Here is a 19601-nt window from a genome sequence, read left to right as displayed (position 1 = left end):
CGCCCTTCCTCCTGTTCTTGCTCTCTATTCCACCCCCTTCCCCCATCACAATGCTGCTGAGAAGGAGTAAGAAGATGAAAAGGAGGGAGTTTTAGATTCAAAGATTTTTTTTTTCCTCCTCTGAATGATCAAACATGCCGCACGGGGCTCATCTGGAAAGTGTCCATGCTGGCTTCCATTCGATAAGGCTGTTTGTTACCTGTACGTATTTTGCCCTGAGGAAGAAGGAGTGCCTGTGTGTTTTTTTGGTTGTGAAGTTAAAACTCCCTCAAGGACAAATGCAGTAAGAAGAAAAGCAGGGCTGCCATTAGAAGCCCCATACTCCCTCCTAGAGTCGAGAATAAAGCAAAACAAAGCATTCACGCAATGAATCACCACAGATAATTCTTTCAGGCTCCATAAACAAGAAGCCAAATGCGAGATGGGAATAGACTAAAGTTCTAAAAGTCTCAGAAAATACAAATATTCACATTTGGGTATACAATATATCTTACGTGTCATCTTCTGATAAAGTGATATTTGTTCAAAGACCTTGCACAAAGATATGTACTGTTTTCATTTAATTGATTTTCGTTCCCACAGTCTATATCTCAGTGGACGAACAAAACAGTAATTTGCTGTTCCCATTACTGCAATGTTTTGTTTCTGGGGCATTTTGAGCACCTCAATGTATTTTAGTTTGGTAATGCTTTTGTTTTTGCATTATTTAGTGCTACAATTTCATCTTACATTTACTGTTTTATTGAGTCTAGAACTTTTCAGATATGTTTTGAGAAATCTTAGTAAATCTTATTTCAGTATGCATGTAGTTTTGTATGACTCGGGGGGGGGGGGAGTACATTGTAACAGCGACACATCGGACGGTGGTGATGTTATGAAGCTGGTGTGTTATGCAACGGCACAGTAAAGGTTAAGGTGACCTTCCATTGCAAACCAAGGTCATTTTGAAATTGCTGGGCAATAAACAAGCTTAAATGCGACCAAGTATAGCAGGTCACACAAAAGCCCCCGTTGGTGTGAATATATTTTGGGATTTACTGGCGTGGCTATTAAAAGAGCATCTGGCTCTGAAAGCAAAGGCGAAGGCCAGCCGGGGATTCACAAAACTCTGTAACGTCTATTTGTGCAAGTTAATATCCTCTGCCACAAAAACCAAAGGTGAAAGAATAGCATAATCACTACATTGGCAACACTTGCCACTGTGCATGCGTTGCATTATGAATGACCTATTGGGTACTTTATTTTATTTTAGTCTTACACTCAATTTAAGGACCACTTGAAAATATGTAAAAAGTTTTCCTGCATAAGTTCAAACCTGGAAATTGTAGCTGAATCCGTATGAGGTCAGATTTTGCTGAGGTGGACATATAAATGCCATCTCTAGCATGCATGCCGTTGCAAGAGAGATATTCGTCTTCTTTCCCACTCAAATCTCCACCCCGCGTAGCACTAAGTTTTGCCTCGACTGAATAAGAATAATGTTTACTAACGTTTAGGATGTAAATTAAAGCTTTACAACAAGCACATCTTCCATCACTAGCAGTAAAGGTCATACATCCATCAATAAAGCATCTCAACCACAAACACTGACAAAAGGTCGACATTTTCCTTCAGTGAACTGCCGTTCCATCTGTGCACTTCATATTGGGTGAAGTGTGGCGTTCTTACATGAGACGCTGCAGAAGACCCCTTGACCAGATGAAAGCAAATTGTCGGGTCAGCTCTTTGATGTCTTTGTTATGCATATTTACTGTTTTGGTGGAAGTACTGCGGTAATCTAAAGATGTATTCATCTCAAGGCAGTGTTACGACAAAGCTTGTTTTGCATAGTGAAAATCACTACTGTACCGTAGAAATTGATTTCTTAATGTCACAGTGTTCTGAAATATCATGCTTATGAAATATAATGAGCTTTGTTCCTGTTTCCATTTGTTGTAAGATGAAAAAGAAGGACAAATTCTCATTAAAAATACATCAGCAATCTGAGTTCAAGTCACAACAGTGAGGGGGGAGTGTGTCCTTCAGTGTCGAACATCTTTACACAACGCTGCTATGATGATTCTGAGCAGGTGGTTGAACTTAAAGAAACAGTACGTCAAACAAGGTATTAAATATACAGACGTTCAAGATATCACAACGGGCAATAGAAATTGGAAAAAGTAATTAAGCATGTTGTCCGTCAGTGGTGTCAAAGGCTGACCATGTCAAAGTTGAGTCAATATCCATAAAATCAACCCAAACACTTGTTTCTGAGTGATCAAAGGGGAAAAAAGTAAGCGAATATTTTTCATTCTGCTGCCTCTCTGTGTCCACATCTCCTTTTCTAATTTACTAAGTGTGATTTGTTTAGCGGATGTAGCCAATAAGACTCAATGAAAACAAGTGAACGCTCCACCGCTGTGAGATAAAAGGATGTGGTGGTAACACAAACCAATAGTCTCCAATATGCAGATCATATTTTAAACTGATCCTCTATCACAAAATGTCGCAAATGACAACGTCTTGTTTTGCATTCCTTGTGCCTGCTTCACATACGTGCCACAGCAGGTTTTGCTATTCGTTACTTTTAATTTCAATTTCATTTCATTTTATATAGCCCAATATCACAAATTACAAATTTGCCTCAGAGGGCTTTACAATCTGTACACATACGACATCCCTGTCCCAGGACCTCACATTGAATCAGGAAAAAAAAACAAAATAACCTTTCACAGGGAAAAAAGGGAAGAAACTTTCAGGAGAGCAACAGAGGAGGATCCCTCTCCCCGGATGGACAGAAGCAATAGATGTCATGTGTACAGAATGAACAGTGTTTCAGAGTTACATAAACACATTACATGAAATTAATGTGAGCTAGCTGCAGTGGAAAACATTCGGTTTTGCATGAGCAGTAACATAATACTTCTCTGATATGACTTCAGGATCCTTTCCTTTGAATGTTGTGCATCGGTATCATTTAATTATTAAAGTTGTATTCATATAGCACATTTCAAACAAGTCAAAGGTAAAATGATAGACACAAACAAAAAGGATGTTAAAAGAAGAAAAACTAATGGAAAAGGAATATGAAGAGTCCACTGCACTCAAATATAATTAAAGTGAAATAAAAAAAGAAATAAAATATGCATAAATACTAAAACCATAGCGTAAAAACACATAAAACACTGTATGAAATAAGCGTGATTAAATAATAGGCAATAATAATAAAGGAATTTAAATGATAAAACACTACAAAGCCAGAATAGACTTAAACTGTTCCAACGGCTTCGAGCTTCAGACTAAAAGCTGCATCGCCAAATGTTTTTGTTCTGCTCTGTGGAACAGGTCCAAGAGAAGAACCAGAGGGTTTGAGGCTTCACTGGCTCATAAAGTAAACGCATTTCTGAGAGGTAGTCTTGTGCAAGGCCATGTAGTGCCTTATAAACTAATAAAATAACTTTAAAATCAATAGGAAAACTACCACGGAACCAGAATAAAAATTAAAAAATAAGCAGAATATGTTCTCTCCTTTTGGTCCAAGTTAATACTCGGGCAGAATATTTTTGTATTAATTGTTGCTGGCTTATTGTAGTCTTTCGTAGACCAGAAAGAGGAGTGTCCAGCTTGAGAGTGCGTCAGTCTCTCTATGTTCCTCAGAGAGAAATGGCCTCACTTTGGAGATGTTCTTCAAATGATAAAATGTATGATACGTTGCAAAGCCTTGTTAAAATGAGAGTAAAAAAATCTCTCCCAGATTTCTTGCTTTTTGGCTTCGGTTGAAACCTCGTGCATTCAGTTTGACAGCCAGTTTCTCTCACTGAGCCATTAAACCAATTATTAGTCCTTCTGTTTTGTCCAGGTCAAGCAGCATCTGGTTGTGACATAATTCACTTGTTTTAGTAGGGCTGTCTGTGCTGTGATGTGTCCCGAAAACTGATTGGAACATTTCAAATCTAGTGTCTGCATTAAAAAAGGTACTTTAAAAAGCAGTTTATCCCAACATTTGCATAAAAAGGAAGATTTGAAATCGGTCTAAAATTGCTGATGTTGAAATGTCCGAGTTGCATGTCTTTAAAAGCAGTTATACTAAAGCGGTTTTAAAACCAGTTGGGAAGACACTAAGCTGGAGGGAGTAATTTAGGATGGCATGGATGTCTTCAGAAACAGAATAAAAATACATTTGAATTGAGGCTGGAATTGGGTCAAGGGAACACGTGGAGGTCTTCAGCTCATAGAGTTTCAGCATCAGCCAGGTCAAAACCTGACATCAGTGTGTATACGAGATAGATTAGAAGTAGTGTGCCCTTTTGGGTGTTATAGATCTCATGATTGTTTTCTATCTGCAGTAGCAAACTCATCCCTTTAAGAATCTTGATTCTGTGGTTCGTTGTCAGGTTTACTCGAGAATCTATTGTACTAAAAAGCAGTCTGGGACTCTGTGTGTTGGTGTTTACCAGATTTGGAAAATGTTTGCTGTGATGTTTGAATTGCATTGTTGTATATTTTGATAGATTACTAATTTTCTTGTCCAAGATTTTAATTTTTTTTCTCGAGAGGTAAGTAGCATTAATCTATCGTCTTCACAGGGCGATGGTGAGACATTGTTTTTGTAGGCAATGTAGCATTTTTTTAATAATAAGTTCTTTGATGCTTTGAGAGAAGGATCAAAACTGTTACAAAAACATACAGTGGTGGTCAGAAAGAGCCGGATCAATGACTGAAGATATACTAATGTGAGGACCAATAATATATAATAATATCTAGAGTGTGCTCAAGCTTGTGAGTCGGTGGGTTAACTTGCTGTTTAAAAGCCATACAATCCAACAGTTCTTTGGCTTGGGCATCTGTTAAATTATCAACACCTATGTTAAATTCAGCAATTAAAGCGGTAGGTCTGTAGATTACAGTTGTCCCTCCACCCTTATTTCCTTGACAATATTGAAAAGTACGGCAACCTGAGATGAGGCGGGAGAAGAAGAGGGGTGTGCTTTAGTGGGTGTGCATTGTGTAGATGCACATGGAGAGGATGCTGAATGTTACCCCGCTTGTTGGGATGAATAAACAAGGAATAATAAACTCTTATCAACAAGGAGGCTCAGTCCCAGAAGAAGTACACATTATTGTTACAAAACATGTTGTGAGATCTGCATGCTGACTGCAACAAGGCGTGCAGATGACCGAGAAATGGAGGAACGGGTTCTGAAATAAAAACACTCATTTCACTTTCCTTTGAAATAGTATTTGGTGCACTCAGACATCCCTAAGGGATGTGTCGCTTGCCCACACATGAAGCACTATTCTTTTGATACAGTGAGGGCAGGAGGTCCAAGAGTTCATCCAGTGTGACGGGGACTGTGGCACGAGGAAGACAGTGTGTGATGGCGTTTGTGAAGCACATGTCCCTGGTTATTGAGTCTCCAATGGTCAATGTTGTGTGTGTGTGTGTGTGTGTGGTGGGGGCGGGGATGTGTGTGAGCTGTATTTCTGTCCTGGCCAATTGAGGGTTTCTATTTGAGTGAAAACAATGACATTAAACTTAAGTTTAGTACTCTGGAGTATTGGGCTGCCTCTGAAATTACATGCTAAAGTGATTTTGTTTAGAATTGTGCATAACTCCATTTGTGTGTGCATACAGTGGAGAAAAACTGTAATAGACCTATATATTTTACCAGGAATGACGCCACAGACACCAAGACGAAAAAAACATAAATATTGCAATATTTTCATCAGTGGGCTGTAATCATATTTGTGTTACCTCCTTCGGCTATAATGACTGAACATACATTTATCTGAATGAACATTTTAACTGTGAGAATTAGATTAGAGCACAGACTTAGTCTCTCCAAGAAGAAGGAAGACAGGCTTTTAAATAAAGGAATAGCATTAAAAACATGTTTTGCTTAGTCGTAGTGAATGGCGTTCTCGGAGGTCTGCCCTCACTCTTCTGTGAGTGCACTAGCAGAAGACTAGTCCTAAAAACACCTTTAAAATTTACATTAAAAGATCTGGTTATGAGCCTCTGACAGGTGCTGTTGGAGTGGGAATTAGGCTCATGCACGGAGGGTAGGTAGTATGACCATGCCACTAGCCATGAAAACTACTACATTACGAGGTCATTATGGATGTAAATACATTGAATGGTTATTGCTGAACAACAGCAACTATAAGTAATATGTATTACGCTGTTAAGCTTTAAAATGTCTATTTATAATGTTTCATGTCTGCGTGGATTTAAAAATACTGCATTAAGGCAATGCTGCGAGAAACCCAGTTGGGGGTTCCACATTTTGGACGGTCCCATCAGTGTGCGAAAACACAATTAGTCTTGATTGGTTCCCCTCCCTCAACAACCGACTACATTCTTTCAATCAGGGAGGTCTCCAGCATTTTAAATTACACACTCTCTGGATGTGGTGCAGATTGCTTTGTGAGCCAATCAAAGCACAGTGCCACGACTGCAACTAAGAACGTACTATATAGAGGATTTAACAAAGGAATAATTATTATAAAGTCCATCAATTAAAAAAAAACATTAAAAGAAATTCATGAAAAGTTGATAGCGCACAACCTATTGATTTTAGAACAGTGCTATATGCAAACCTTATCCTCCATGAAGAAGATTGTAGTTACTGCTGTGTAAGTACTACTCAGTAGTATTCCAACTTTACAAATCAATACTTATCCAACAGTTTTAAGCTAGAAAGCAAACATCTTCTTGGGAGACGGTGAAAAGCCGAGCACTGGGAAACAATGGGGCCCATCTGGGCCGTGTCTTGCAGAGCCAGACGTCTGTTGCAGTGTGTCTAGCATGAGCGGCTTAAGAGTTAATTTCCTGGCAGTGATTTGTAGGAGAGCAGCATCAACAAGCGGCTGCAGACCGGAGCATGAAAACCATTACTTCAATCCCTCACTCCCTGACATTAATAGGATGAATAAATGTTTTTGTTCTCTGCTTAATTTGAATGAATCCATCCAAATGGCAATGGAAACAAGTAAATATCTATCTCAGCCCTCTTCCTCGTAATAGAAGACAAAGAGAACTCACTCTGCCTTTGCTTTTTCTTCCACCTACTGTTTGAGAATTCCTCCGCTCGGCGCCAAGCTCATATATCAGATGATAACCGAAATGACTGGGAACACTTACCGAGGGAGGCTCTTTATTTTAAGTTGATTCACCCGCGCCACACAGGAGGTTGTCATGCTGAACTTTATTCCGCAGTAACTCACAGGGAGATTTTTGTGATCCCAGACATCCGATGTGACAACTTAGATGCACTCTAATTATTATATCCTGCTTCTTAACTTGTGGTAAAACGAAACCAAAAAAGTAATTCCCAGACAGACTTTATAAATGAAACAATATAATAAAATCCTGCGGCCGGGAGCATTTGTTATTAGACAGGAAGACACCACCGCAACTTTTACACTTTTATTTCACGTGTTTTGGCGACTCATTTGTAAAGTCAGCCAACATTCAAGGAGTGGTTCAAAGCTGCTAAAGTGACCATGTTATTCTTTTTCTGCTATTTCTGGCAGTTTGAAAACAACATCAGGTGCATTACCGATCCTTCTGGACTGGAGAAGGCCAAACTTCATTTGCCTGAACAGTAGCTTTGGAAAACCTATAGGGCCAATGGTTTTAAACCTCAGGCAGGAAGTCACCCTGTAGTATTACTACTTAACCAGCATCCAGCAGACTGCAGCATCTGGGTCAGGAGGCATTCAGCCACGCGGCGCTCTTCAGCTCTCAGTGGACTTCAGTAAGTGAAAAACAACTATACAAACTTGTGTGATAGACTATCTTTTGCTCGCACACAGCCACACATATCCTCTGCTCCCCAAATCCCTGGCTGAATTACCAACAGTCCCCATCTTTAGTTTGGGAAAGGGACAGGAGAGTAAGTCGGAGTCACACAGAATAACTCAGGCAACTGAACAAAGCAAAGCTCAACACCGGCGCTTCCACGTGCACTCTTACCGTAGGCTGAGGTTATTTTGATTGGATCTAAAACTATTCTTCTGAAGGTCTGGATAACTCGGGTGGTCTAAGGTGCCAGTCCATAGCTGTGTGACGGTCCCACCATAAAATGGCTGCGATCAAATAGATATGGGAGATAGACATCAAAGGTCACAAATAAACCCTGTCGAGGGGGAAAACTCTGTGTACTTGACCATTCTCTTTCTTTTTTTTTTAGAGGAAGGGAGAATCTCACCTTGAGTTTTGGCAAGAGAGGCAGCCTTTGTTAATTTTTAATGCATTTGGAAACTAGTAATTAAGGGCCTCCTCCCCACCTCCCCTCCCCCCCAATGGACTGGGAAATTGACATGCTCTGGAGAGCCAGTGAGTAATTATATTTGTAAAGAGCAGTGATACAAGATTCTCCCTTCTGACTGGGACTCATTACACATCATTAGAGAGGCACGGCAACTAGGCACACACACACACACACACACACACACGCACACACACACACGCACACATACACACACACACACACACATACACACACACACACACACACACACACACTTTGAGACAGACACACAATGTCTCTTTCTTTCTCACACATACAGATCAATGAGCAGAAAGCCAAACACTGTTTCTCTTTGGTAAACAAACTCTGCTCTTCAGGGCCACTGACCTGAAGAGCGGACAAGTCCTAACAGGACAGTGTAAAACGCTCCACACCTCATCCGGTGGTAATCATACGGCGCTGGGTCAATAAATAATCAGATCACATCTGAAATGAATTCTAAATAGTTGAAGGTTCAGATATGAAAGTTTCCAAATGGTGCCTCAGGAGAATTGTGGTCCACCCTTTGAAGCAATAATTACCATTGCAGCAGCGTAGGGCTAAAAGCTGCTGGGGGATGAACGGCACTGGAAACTTAGTGGACTCCTCTTTAATTGGAACTGGGAGTCGCCGACGGTCTCCGACTGGAATTTGTCTCCACCATGTTACCACTTCTTTCTACAGCATCTCTCCTCCCTTTTTTTCTCTGCTAGTGTTTGAGTTTCACTGTACAATTGTGCATTATATAAGACCACGCTGAAATGTAGACTAGATCCACTGCGGCCTGTCTTTTGGAAAATACCAAACAAATGCTAAATCCATATTTCATAACGCACTGAGCATCATCTTTCAATAACTTTGCCCCAATTGAGTAAAACGTTGAAAAAAGCGCTGGAAGCTGTAAATAAACTATAGATTGAAAGTGAAATAAATGCAATAGATAAATATAACATCCGTCACTGACATTTACCAATGTTTTGGTTCTGTCTAAATTTTTGAAGTTTGCTGGTGAAAACATGTTTTTGTTCTTCGTATTGAAAAGGGCTTCCAGAGATTCGTTCGTGTTGTTGCGTAATAGTTCTGGGCCTATTGTTTATGTAAAATGAGTTACTATTCTGATTGTTTCAAACTAAGGTATTTACTGCATTATTAATTCCGTATACAGATTGCCCAGGGATGGTGGGAGAGCTATATTAGTGTCAGAAAGCGTAGTTTGTTGCCTTGTCTGCTTTCACTTTAAACTCATTATCTTGTCTAATTCTCTCAGCCTTCATTATTCCCTCATCCCTCTAAGCAGCCTAATTAAAAGAGCTTTCATTTTTTCATTAATATTTATTTATTTAGCATTTCTACATGGAACTGCGTCACCCAGTGTGGAATCTAAGTTAATGATTTTCTTTTCTTCCACTCCTCAAATAAAGGGAGTCCTGCTGCACAGTACTTGAGCGGAAGCCACAGAAGAAGTACAAACTGGAGTATTTGCTCTCATCTAGCTGTCAGATGACCTGATGTTACACTCTGTGTGCAGTGGCTAAAGCACAGTGTCCAACACAAACCGCTAATCTACTCCACTTAATGCTATCTAGACTAGATTAACACTGAAACTGTTAATGGCACCCGTATTCAATGAGAAACTGCAAAAAAATAAAATTAATACATGTAATTACAACTTTTCATGTTCTCAGCATTGCAATTCACGCTTTATGACTGAAAGTCTTCAGACAGCTTAGCGTTAATTGGCCCATCATGGTCTGATTTCTCTCTGGCCTTGGTTTTATTTGGTTTATACGAGTGTGTCTGTAATAACAGTTTAAAGCCGTACCATGGGGAGATTATCAAACCGTTCTCCAGCGATGGACATTATCGTTCAGCTACATGCATCGCTTCTTCTCTGCCCATTTTTCAGATTGGCTGCTGGGGAGCTTTACCAAGAGAGCCGCTTGGTGAACAGTACATGTGTCTATGTCTGTGCATGTTTCTGATTTTAAAAAACGCATTCCGCGTGTGTGTGCAGATTGTTTTTGCTTGTGTCTTACACACTAACGTGTGTGAGGGTGCACATGCTCAGAGTACTCCTATGTGGTGTTCGAGGGTGTGTGTGCATGCATGTAGAATGACATTTAGCGAAATGTGGCAGCGAGAGCAGAAACATCTGACTCATAATTGAAGTGCCATGAAAGAAATATGATCATGAATCTGTATTAGGCTTACGTGCTGGGCTTTAAAACAGGCAGCAGTGGCACGAGGCAGTGTGCTCAGACAGTACTCTGATTACCTGACAACCCTGAAGGCTGATTACAATGCTCAAAGTGATACTGCACAAAAATGACAGGAATAGAGGAAAACAGAGCGCATTCAAGGCAAGCGATCCTGATGACAAAATCGATAGGCCGCAGCGCTCTCATCTCCATTAAAAAGAGAGTCTCAGGATGAATGAAGTTGTCCCTGCGTGAGTCAACCACACCAGTCATCTCAATGTCCTGAAGGGTTAGGAGGCACCTCTCCTCAGTCACCCTATTGCTCTCAACAGTGGAGCAGCAAGGCTCTGCTCCTTTCAGGATAAGGCTGGTCGGTCATATTCAATATTTTTCTTGCTATCGCCAAATGCCACGAAAAGACAAATGTCAACAATGCACGGATCCTACCAACGAGCATATGCAGCCTAAGTTTGATATCGCTCAGTGCCCTTGATCCTTTTGCCTTTCGACCCATTAAAACAAAGCAATGTGTAATTATGGCACCTTGTCACGGATTGTTAATTTCATATACATGTTGTAAATCTAGTCAATGTTTAACAAGAAAAGAGACAGAGAACATGTTAATCAAATGTTGGTGTAGCAGACACTTCTCATCTTCTTTCCTATCTTGTTAATCATCCTGTGACTGTTCAGATTGATTAGAGCGACCTCTTATGGGCCCGACCCCCAGGTTAGGAGAGACTAACTGACCATGGACACTGTTGTGTGTTTGAGTTAAAGCTGCAGTAAATACTCATTAGCACACCAGTGAATACAATTTAACTTTGAAATAAAGAGGAAATTGCACACTCATTCTATTACGAATACAATATGATCTATTATAAGTAATAAAATCACTCTTCACTGCACTCGATTTCACTCCTCTCAGGGTAGTGTACGGTGGTCCATGCTAGCAAACATTAAATAGGTCGTGCTTTGTAGACAGTACAGTCACTTCTCTGCAACTCGGCTCTTCTTTGGAAAAGGGCAGGCATTTAAAAAAAATACACGGCAAGTGATTGGATGAACCATCTGTCAATCAAACTCATACCGACGCGGGTCGTGAGAAAAGCAAAAACATCTTTTCCAATGGGAAAAGCCTTCAGCGTCATTCTTTGCGCTTTCTAAAAACAACTCTCCAGTTCTGATGTAGCTGATGCTGTTACATCTATGCTCACCTACTCCGGAGCCGCCATTGTTGTTTAGAGCCAACAACGCCTCTCGCACACATTTAGGCCTCACCTGTAGCCGTCAGTCGCTCCTCACAGGACACTGACTGGTCCGGTCTACTTGAACAAGATAGGATTTTAGCAGCCACGCAACGTAACTTCTCTGCTGATGTTACGCTGCATTTTCACTTCACACAGCTGTTTGCAAATATTCAATTTAATCTGCGGCTGTGAACTGTCCCCGACAAACGCAATATGTACCTCTCCTTGAAAAGCGTTTGCCAAAAACGACAGTGCTCAAGCCTTTTTATTACATTACTTGAACTCGGAGCTAAAAATGGAATGATATATTTGTGAAGAATTAAATATTTATATCTTCAGTTACAACCAATAGGCTGTGAGCCACAGATAGTAGAGAAGTCTGACAGCACTGAGAGAGAGATTTATGAATTGTCGGTTTTAAAGTTTTCATGGGATTTGTCGACCTAAGGAAACATATAGACTTTGCCGTATTCTTTATGTTAATAGCAGCCAGGGAACTTCCAAATCAGAGGCAATATTCTCCACAAATGCAGATAACAACTCAGGGAAATGTTGTACTCAGAACACAACCACTCTAAATAAATAAATAAAATGTGTGAGGAGGGAAATTAAGAGATGGTTTGAAAAGCTACAAAGCTTGGGTAGTGTGCTAACAAACTCCATTTTGTGTTACTGCAGCTGTTTCCATGGAGCGCTCTCTCCTTCTCTTTCGCTCTCTCTCTTTCTCTCCACTCTTTTCTTCACACACACACGCACACACACACACACGCACGCACGCACGCACGCACGCACGCACGCACGCACGCACGCACGCACGCACGCACGCACGCACACGCACGCACACACACACACACACACACACACACACACACACACAATCCTGAAAGAGGATTCAGCTGTGTGTGTCAATCTGCAACTCAGAGAGAACCTCTCGTGCTCTCTCACAGACTCTTCTCCTCTCTTCTATCTCTCCAGTATCACGCCCATCTCATCACTTTTTTCAACCTCATTACAATAATTTTTTAATTTATTCTAAACCCCAGTCACAACAACAAACCCACATTCAGCACACTCAATTACTGTGATTTTGATACACGAGCACCACATCAACAAGAAGCACAGGAACCCGTCCGTGTATTTACAGTGCTGTGTTTTTTCCCTCGGCCTTATTTGGAGTGTATGTGGCAATCAGCAGTGCTCATTACACCTAGCTGCCCTATAAAGACGGCCCAGAAAAATGTCCTTGAAGGAGGCGCTGAAGAAGAAGAAAAAAAGACAGGAAAAGCTGCTTACCGAGGACACCTACGCGGTAGTTGAGAGTGATAACGATGACGTTTCCGTAGCTGGCGAGGACACTCCCGTCGATCATGTTGCCCGTCCCCTCCATGTAGGATCCTCCGTGGATGTAGACCATCACAGGCTTGGCCCCGGTGTCTCGTATGTCTGCAAGAGCGGCCATCATTAACACATTCACATTGTGGTCCACCCACTCCGATCAAAGGGTCAGCTCAGATTCAGATACAGCAGATACAGCGCATGGTGGCCACAAACAGACAAGCTGACGGTCACCTCTCAGATACCAGCTGTGGGATGAAGTCTGCTACTACCTACTAATGGAGGCAATATTATTTCATATTTGCTCTATGAGATACAAATTAAGGTCCACTCATTATGTCGACTCAACTTTATTATAGTAATTGGCCATCTCAGCTGAAAATATGGCTTGCCATTTACAAGATTAAATATTTATCATAAACCAAACTATTAGGGCCGTATTTGGCTTTGTGTTGTATTCCAGGAGGTGGACGCACTTTCCAATATAGACACGCAGGAAGCCATTAGGGAGAATAAAGAGAGAGGTACTCTGACACATCTCCTAACCGGGGAGAAGGCTAATCTGGCTTGACAGGGATAGGGAAAATGCACCGGCTAATTACACAATGCTACCGCTGCCTCCTTTTTACGCAGGCCTATCTCTGTGCAACACTTTATTTGCACGGTCTTGCTTGGCATTGCAGGCAGTTACATCTGTGCTTTAGTTTTGGTAAAATGTTGTTTATTCTATTCCCGAACCAGAGCTTGATACCCAGCTGGAGCGACACTCCAGCCAGATAAAGCACATCCAGAGGTAGAGGGAAGAAAAAAGCCTCTGTTTGAGGAATAGACTGAATTACTGGCTGGCTAGCTAGAGCTGGGAGACAAGACAAGAAACTCTCTCTCATTTTCACTCCTGCTCCCCCCCTGTGTTCTGTGTAGCTTTTCGCCTTCCCCTCCCTCACTTTGTATCACTTTCACTCACAGACTCTCCCCTGTCTCTCCCTGTTTCTCTCCCGCCTTCCCTCCATCTCTGTCCAACTCCTTGTTTCTCCCCCCCCCCCCAAACGTGGTGAGAATGAGATGGGGTGGGAGGGCAAAGAGTGAGGAAGACAGAGAGAGAGAGAGAGAGAGAGAGAGAGAGAGAGAGAGAGAGAGAGAGAGATTAGAAATAAGTATAATAGAAAGGAAGGCAAAAAGGAGGAAAAATAAAAAGGACAGAAAGGAATAAAGATATAACACAGAAGGAGAGAACATGTAAAAAAAAAAGAAGAGAGAAAGCAATGGACTCAGATATAAAATGGTGGTATTGTATTTGGGTTGCTATGGTGACTGAGAGCCAAAATTCAAAATCCTCAAGAACAGCTAATCGCAGACCACATCCTGCACGGCCCAATCTGCATCCATCTGCAGGCACTGCTCGTCGTTATGCACCCCATCACATTAGCATGCCTAACACCGAGGACAACTACTTAAATGCATTTAGTAGAGACATGTTTTTTCTGTAACCTCTATAGCAGAGCTCAGCCTTGATTCACAGGTTTTTTTCCCCTGTTATTCTGTTGGTTATTCATGGCCCTGTTACGTTTAAAAGAAAAGCCATAACTTGTATATGATGTGGCCTTATTTATGGCTTTCTTTATCTTGCTGGTATCTGAGAGGGCTACACAGTGAAATGTGATTTACGGCTGACACTTCTCTATGCACACACTTATCTTCTACAAGAGGAGGAGGGGATGCAGTGAGAAAGCGTGAAAGGTTCAGTCAGAGAGGGGAAAAGGGGGGAAGAAAGGGAGAAAAACAGCATATCCTACACAAGGTACTCAAACAAATGGGCCACAGATACAAGGGGAATGGCATAGAGGAAGACGGAGCAGAGGGCAGAAATAAGAAAAAGAGATTAGTCATGTCAATGTTATCAGTCACCTCTTTTGTTGATTCACATCAGGTCTCCATGACAACAGTTACATCCCTTTGGGAGAGCGATACAAAACATTGAAGCTCCACTTGTTCTAATCTATTTATTGTTTTGATCTGATGTGGGCGGTGTCACACAGATATGATATATAGTTTCTCACTCACTCTGATTTGTGTCAGAGGAAAATATACATGCAACAGATCCCAATTGGACTTTAAAGTGAGAAATAATGATCCTTTCTAGGTAAACCCACATGTGGGCAGCAGCACAGCATGATGTGGAGGTAAGGAGGTGAGTAGCTCTCCTTAACCTATCAGATCAGAGCTTTTTCGGTTGCTGCGGACGGCCTAATCTGGTGTAACAGTGGTTACCTTGAAAAGCTGCCTCCTGATTCACAAACTTCTCGGAGGCAAACACATCATTACATCAACACAAGTATTCACAGCATCACAATGTAGCACAGAGCTCTGTGCTAGGAAAGAAACAGTGATAGGTTCATTAATGCACACATGAGTATATTTGCAATAGAATCGCATGCACAAGTTGAAAATAAAATGAATGAATAAAAAGGACCAATAAACTCATGTTTTGGTGATAAACAAAGAAATCTGTGCGTGATAGAAATGCAGATGACAGCTGATGTGCAATGAAGAGTGAGCTGAACAAAAACATTATTCATAATAACACATCATTCTCTCTCACATGTTTCGCTCAATCAGATCACGCAGCATCTATTATACAGTGACATACACACCCTGCACATATCAAATATGGCATGTATATCAAATAGCAAATAATTGTATCACAGTAGAGGAAATAAATAAAAAGTCCTCAGTTCACTGCACTAGCTCAAAGGGCAGAGGACAGTCACACCTACAAATACATCACAGGGCATGGATTTTAACAGGATCTGAGGAGCACAACCTCTCATAGGTGCATCACAGTGGCCCTGGACTGATTGGAGTGTCAGTGGGAGGCATAACTCAGGCCTGAGCTGAGCGTCTAAGTGTTGCTGCTGCAAGTGAAACTCACCAGGAGAGCTGGGACGACTCGTTCATTTCTCCTCTATCATATTTTCTATCCCCCACTGTACCTCCAGCTTTTTGTCCTTTGGCTTTCCCTCCAATGAAACCAGTCGGCCATATATCTGACATTAAGCGCCCCCAGAAGCGGCCTTGACACTCCGGATCAGGACAGGACAGAGGCGAGTGTGGAGATAAGTGTCAGTGGCATTCACTGTGTCAACACTTGGTAAAACATGGTGTCTGTCAGCAGCTATCAGTGAGGTCTGAGGTGGGAGGGTCACGGGGGGGAATGAGGGGGGGTGACAATGTCCTGATGTGGCAGGACATGACATGCACCCTACTGTAGAGCTCGTGTCAGGCCAAGCTTCACGCTTCATTCATGACAAGTCCATTACTGGCCATGTTCACATTTAAGAAATGCAATTCGTTTAACTGGAGTGCTCCTTGCAAAACAGGGACTGTAATTACACCGAATTATACAGCAGCTTGTGCTGTTGTACAAGTCACTGACAGTATTCTGAATGTCACCAAACGTCTGCTTAATATTCCCTTTATGTTGAATCCAATGAGCTAGCACTGTGTTACCAGGCCTCGGAGGCTGCAGTGAAGAAACACACAGTAACACAGTTTCTATTTCGGACCTGGAGAAGTCAGTGGAAGAAGACCATGAAAACAAATGCTGTTGTTATTTTTAAACCAGTGGACTTTCAGAGCCTGAACATCCACAGGAGTGATGGGATGGGCATGACAGGAGCACCATGTAGTTAGAGTATGTCAGAATCCACAACAATTGACATTTTTGAGAGCAACATGTGTAAATAAAGAAAATCTCAACATGGCATTGGAGACGTGTGTGAGTGTGTGCACGTCTGCTATGAATCTTGACATCGGTACAGTAAAAGTAATGGGAGGAATGACCTTTGTGTCAAGGTGACTTCCTGCTCCCTTCGCTGGCGTGTTTGTGTGTTAAATATGGTGTTGGCAACGGGGCAGACACAGAGCAGTGTGTTTGAGGATAGAGAGAAAAGAGAGTCGGGGATAGAAAAATAAAAGGAAAGACACGGTGAGAAGCATTCCAGGCTATTAGCCAAAGCCCCCTCCAGCTGGCCAGGATCGAGATGAGAGGAGGAGGCAGTAGAGGTGCTGTCATCTCTAAGACTCACGGACAGCTCTTTACTCCTTGAGTGAATGAAGACTACATCTTTAGTCTTTCAAGGAAGACTGCTGTCGTTGGCGAAAGCCACACAATCTGACGCTCGGCTGTAAAAACCCATGGAAGGGTGGAGTGCAGCACACCGATAAACACATTACAGAGGAACAAACAACACAAACCTCGGGCAGACGTGCAGTGGCATTATACGGAAAGTGCCTCAGTGAGATAATTCAAAACCTATCTTCACTCTTGTTCACTTGTCTAGATTTTTCAAAAGCAGCCTTGTTTTTACATGTTTTTGCCATGCCAATTATTTCGTGCCACTGAAGAGTAAAGGACAAGTGTGAGAAAAACAAATTGATGACAGCAACAGTCTAAGTCTCCCCATCCTTTGAAATGGCTCAAATGATGCCCTTGTGGAGCAGCCATTAGCAGCAATGCTTATCTTGCAAAGAAGCTGAGCAGCAGTATTCCAAATATCGTCCGCATAAAAGAGCTTCAAAGGGGCATGATTCCTCAACCTTGCCACATCACAGAGAATAGGATAGTGGAAGAACGGAGAGAATGATGTGTGAATGGCCCCTACTGTCGATTCAGTCTCCAGCCTGCCTGAGCTGAGCTGAGGGCTTTGCTGGATGGGGATCCAGTCAGGCCTGTGCAATGGAATTAATGGTAATACCCAGGCAGGTGGAGCTCAGCTCTGCTCTCTGGCACAGCAGCAACGGAGGGGTTCTCCAGGGGAGGGGGTATGCGTGCGTGTTGTCTATTTGGTGCTACACGTGCGCGCGTGTGTTTGCATGCTTCACTGGTTTAAAGGATGCGGGTGTTCATGTCTGAGTGTGTGCATGCTCACGCTGGGTGGAGGCATTCCTCCTGATTAGAGCTGGAGTCTCAAAGTGCCAAATGAGAGACAGACATACACACACATCCATTTTTCATCAGTGGGAGAGGGCCGAGGCAGCAGTGGTGTGAGACACTCTCAAAGTGGAGGAGGGACGGCTGCCTCTCTCTGCCTCACACTGGGCACAGTACCTCAGCATCACTGCCATGTTCCACCATGCCATGTTCCTGGGAGATTTAGCTCCTACACAGCCTGACTCACTCTATATACATGCCCACCTTTATCTAACGACAGCAGGTAGGTGATTGAAAGCTTGCGCTCCTTTTTTCTTCTTTTTTTCTTTTTTACAGTGCAATAACTGCCTCTGTAAAATTGAGTCTTGATTGTGAGCCGATGTAAATCGCAGCAACTTGGCCCATGCGCTCGTGTTGCTGGAGGGAGTGTTGCGTATAATTTGAATGCACTTTGGATGTGCCGGGGGGGAGGGGGGAGTATTGCTCAGACAGACGCGCGGGCACACAAAGGGACAGATAGGAAGACACGTGAATACACAGATAGACAGCATGGCTAAAAAGGTGAGCCTCTGGGACAGCCAGCGGACTGAGATATAAAGTGTTAAAAAAAAGTTATTATATTCCCAGCTACAATTAAAGTTTTTATTAGCTGGTCTACTGCCTTTTATTGTAAATGTATATCTTACTCTTCCATTACATATGTTACTTACATTTCTTTGGCGTTGTGAGAAATCCTTTATTGTACCAATAAAATGTATTAGAATTTTGTCTGGAGGGTTATAACAGGCAGGAGGGCGGCTCCAATATGGTGGAGGGAGCGAGGGAATTAGCCAAGGATAGACAGACTGCCAACTGAGACAGCATGGTAATGTTGGGATGAACAGACTGAGAGATGGAGGGGGTTAGACAGAGAAACAAGACAAGACAGCAGCTCTCTGGACAGAATGTGAATATGTGGATAAGAGGTGCATCGGTTAAAGAGTGAGAGAGAGAGGGAGGGACTTCTGCGTGTGCTCTGATTCGAGATGTCCTTTAACTGGAATACAAATGTTTGATTGTTAATGGTTATGTGTGCAGTACATTTACTGTAGACGCGGAGATTGCTATTACCCCTAATAATCCTACAGCCACTAGTGAGAGTGGTAGTGTGTCAGAGAGCTTACAAGGACTTTGTCAGGAGTGAAGTCTTTTTCCTCAAAGAGGTAACGGTCCCTCTTTTGGGGGAATTAGGAGGATGTTACTGAACACTGACTTCATGTGATGGGCCATGTCACTTCAAAACAGACACATTCACCAGAACAATGAAAATCTTCTGGATCATGTTTCGGGATTGATGGCCAACTCTGTTACAACGCTGTGGCAGAGACTCTGCTGGGACTGTACTGTGCTTCTACGGTGATGCTCTGTAAATAGCATTAGTTGCGCTCAGGAAAGAATAGACTTGTCACATTTTCAGTGAGGCTAGTCTTGCACAACGGCTTGGAGACCAAGCCACTGTGAGCGCATGCAAAGACTTGCCAGACAAAGGGATCCACACTTGTCAGCAATTTTGAACGGACTTAGGGCTACATACACTGACGCATGCGGGCTTGCTTGAGGGAAGACAAACATACAC

The 19601-nt window shown here is 42.3% G+C and overlaps 1 protein-coding gene across 10 annotated transcripts in view; it reads right to left on the bottom strand.

Annotated features, from left to right (window-relative positions):
• Positions 1-19601, bottom strand: part of nlgn3a (neuroligin 3a) — a 91131-nt gene that overhangs the window by 59523 nt on the left and 12007 nt on the right. For 8 of the 10 annotated variants that reach the window (XM_034543320.1, XM_034543317.1, XM_034543318.1 and 5 more), the window contains one exon: positions 13015-13164. In XM_034543320.1, the coding sequence (XP_034399211.1) occupies positions 13015-13164 (150 nt within the window). Of the gene's footprint in view, positions 1-13014; positions 13211-19601 lie in introns of all 10 variants that reach the window. The other 2 variants (XM_034543321.1, XM_034543326.1) reach the window with 2 other exon arrangements.

Source organism: Cyclopterus lumpus, chromosome 10, assembly GCF_009769545.1.
Source record: "Cyclopterus lumpus isolate fCycLum1 chromosome 10, fCycLum1.pri, whole genome shotgun sequence".
NCBI lineage: Eukaryota > Metazoa > Chordata > Actinopteri > Perciformes > Cyclopteridae > Cyclopterus > Cyclopterus lumpus.
Note: the sequence above shows the minus strand (reverse complement) of the source record. Positions and strands in the feature narration are given on the sequence as shown.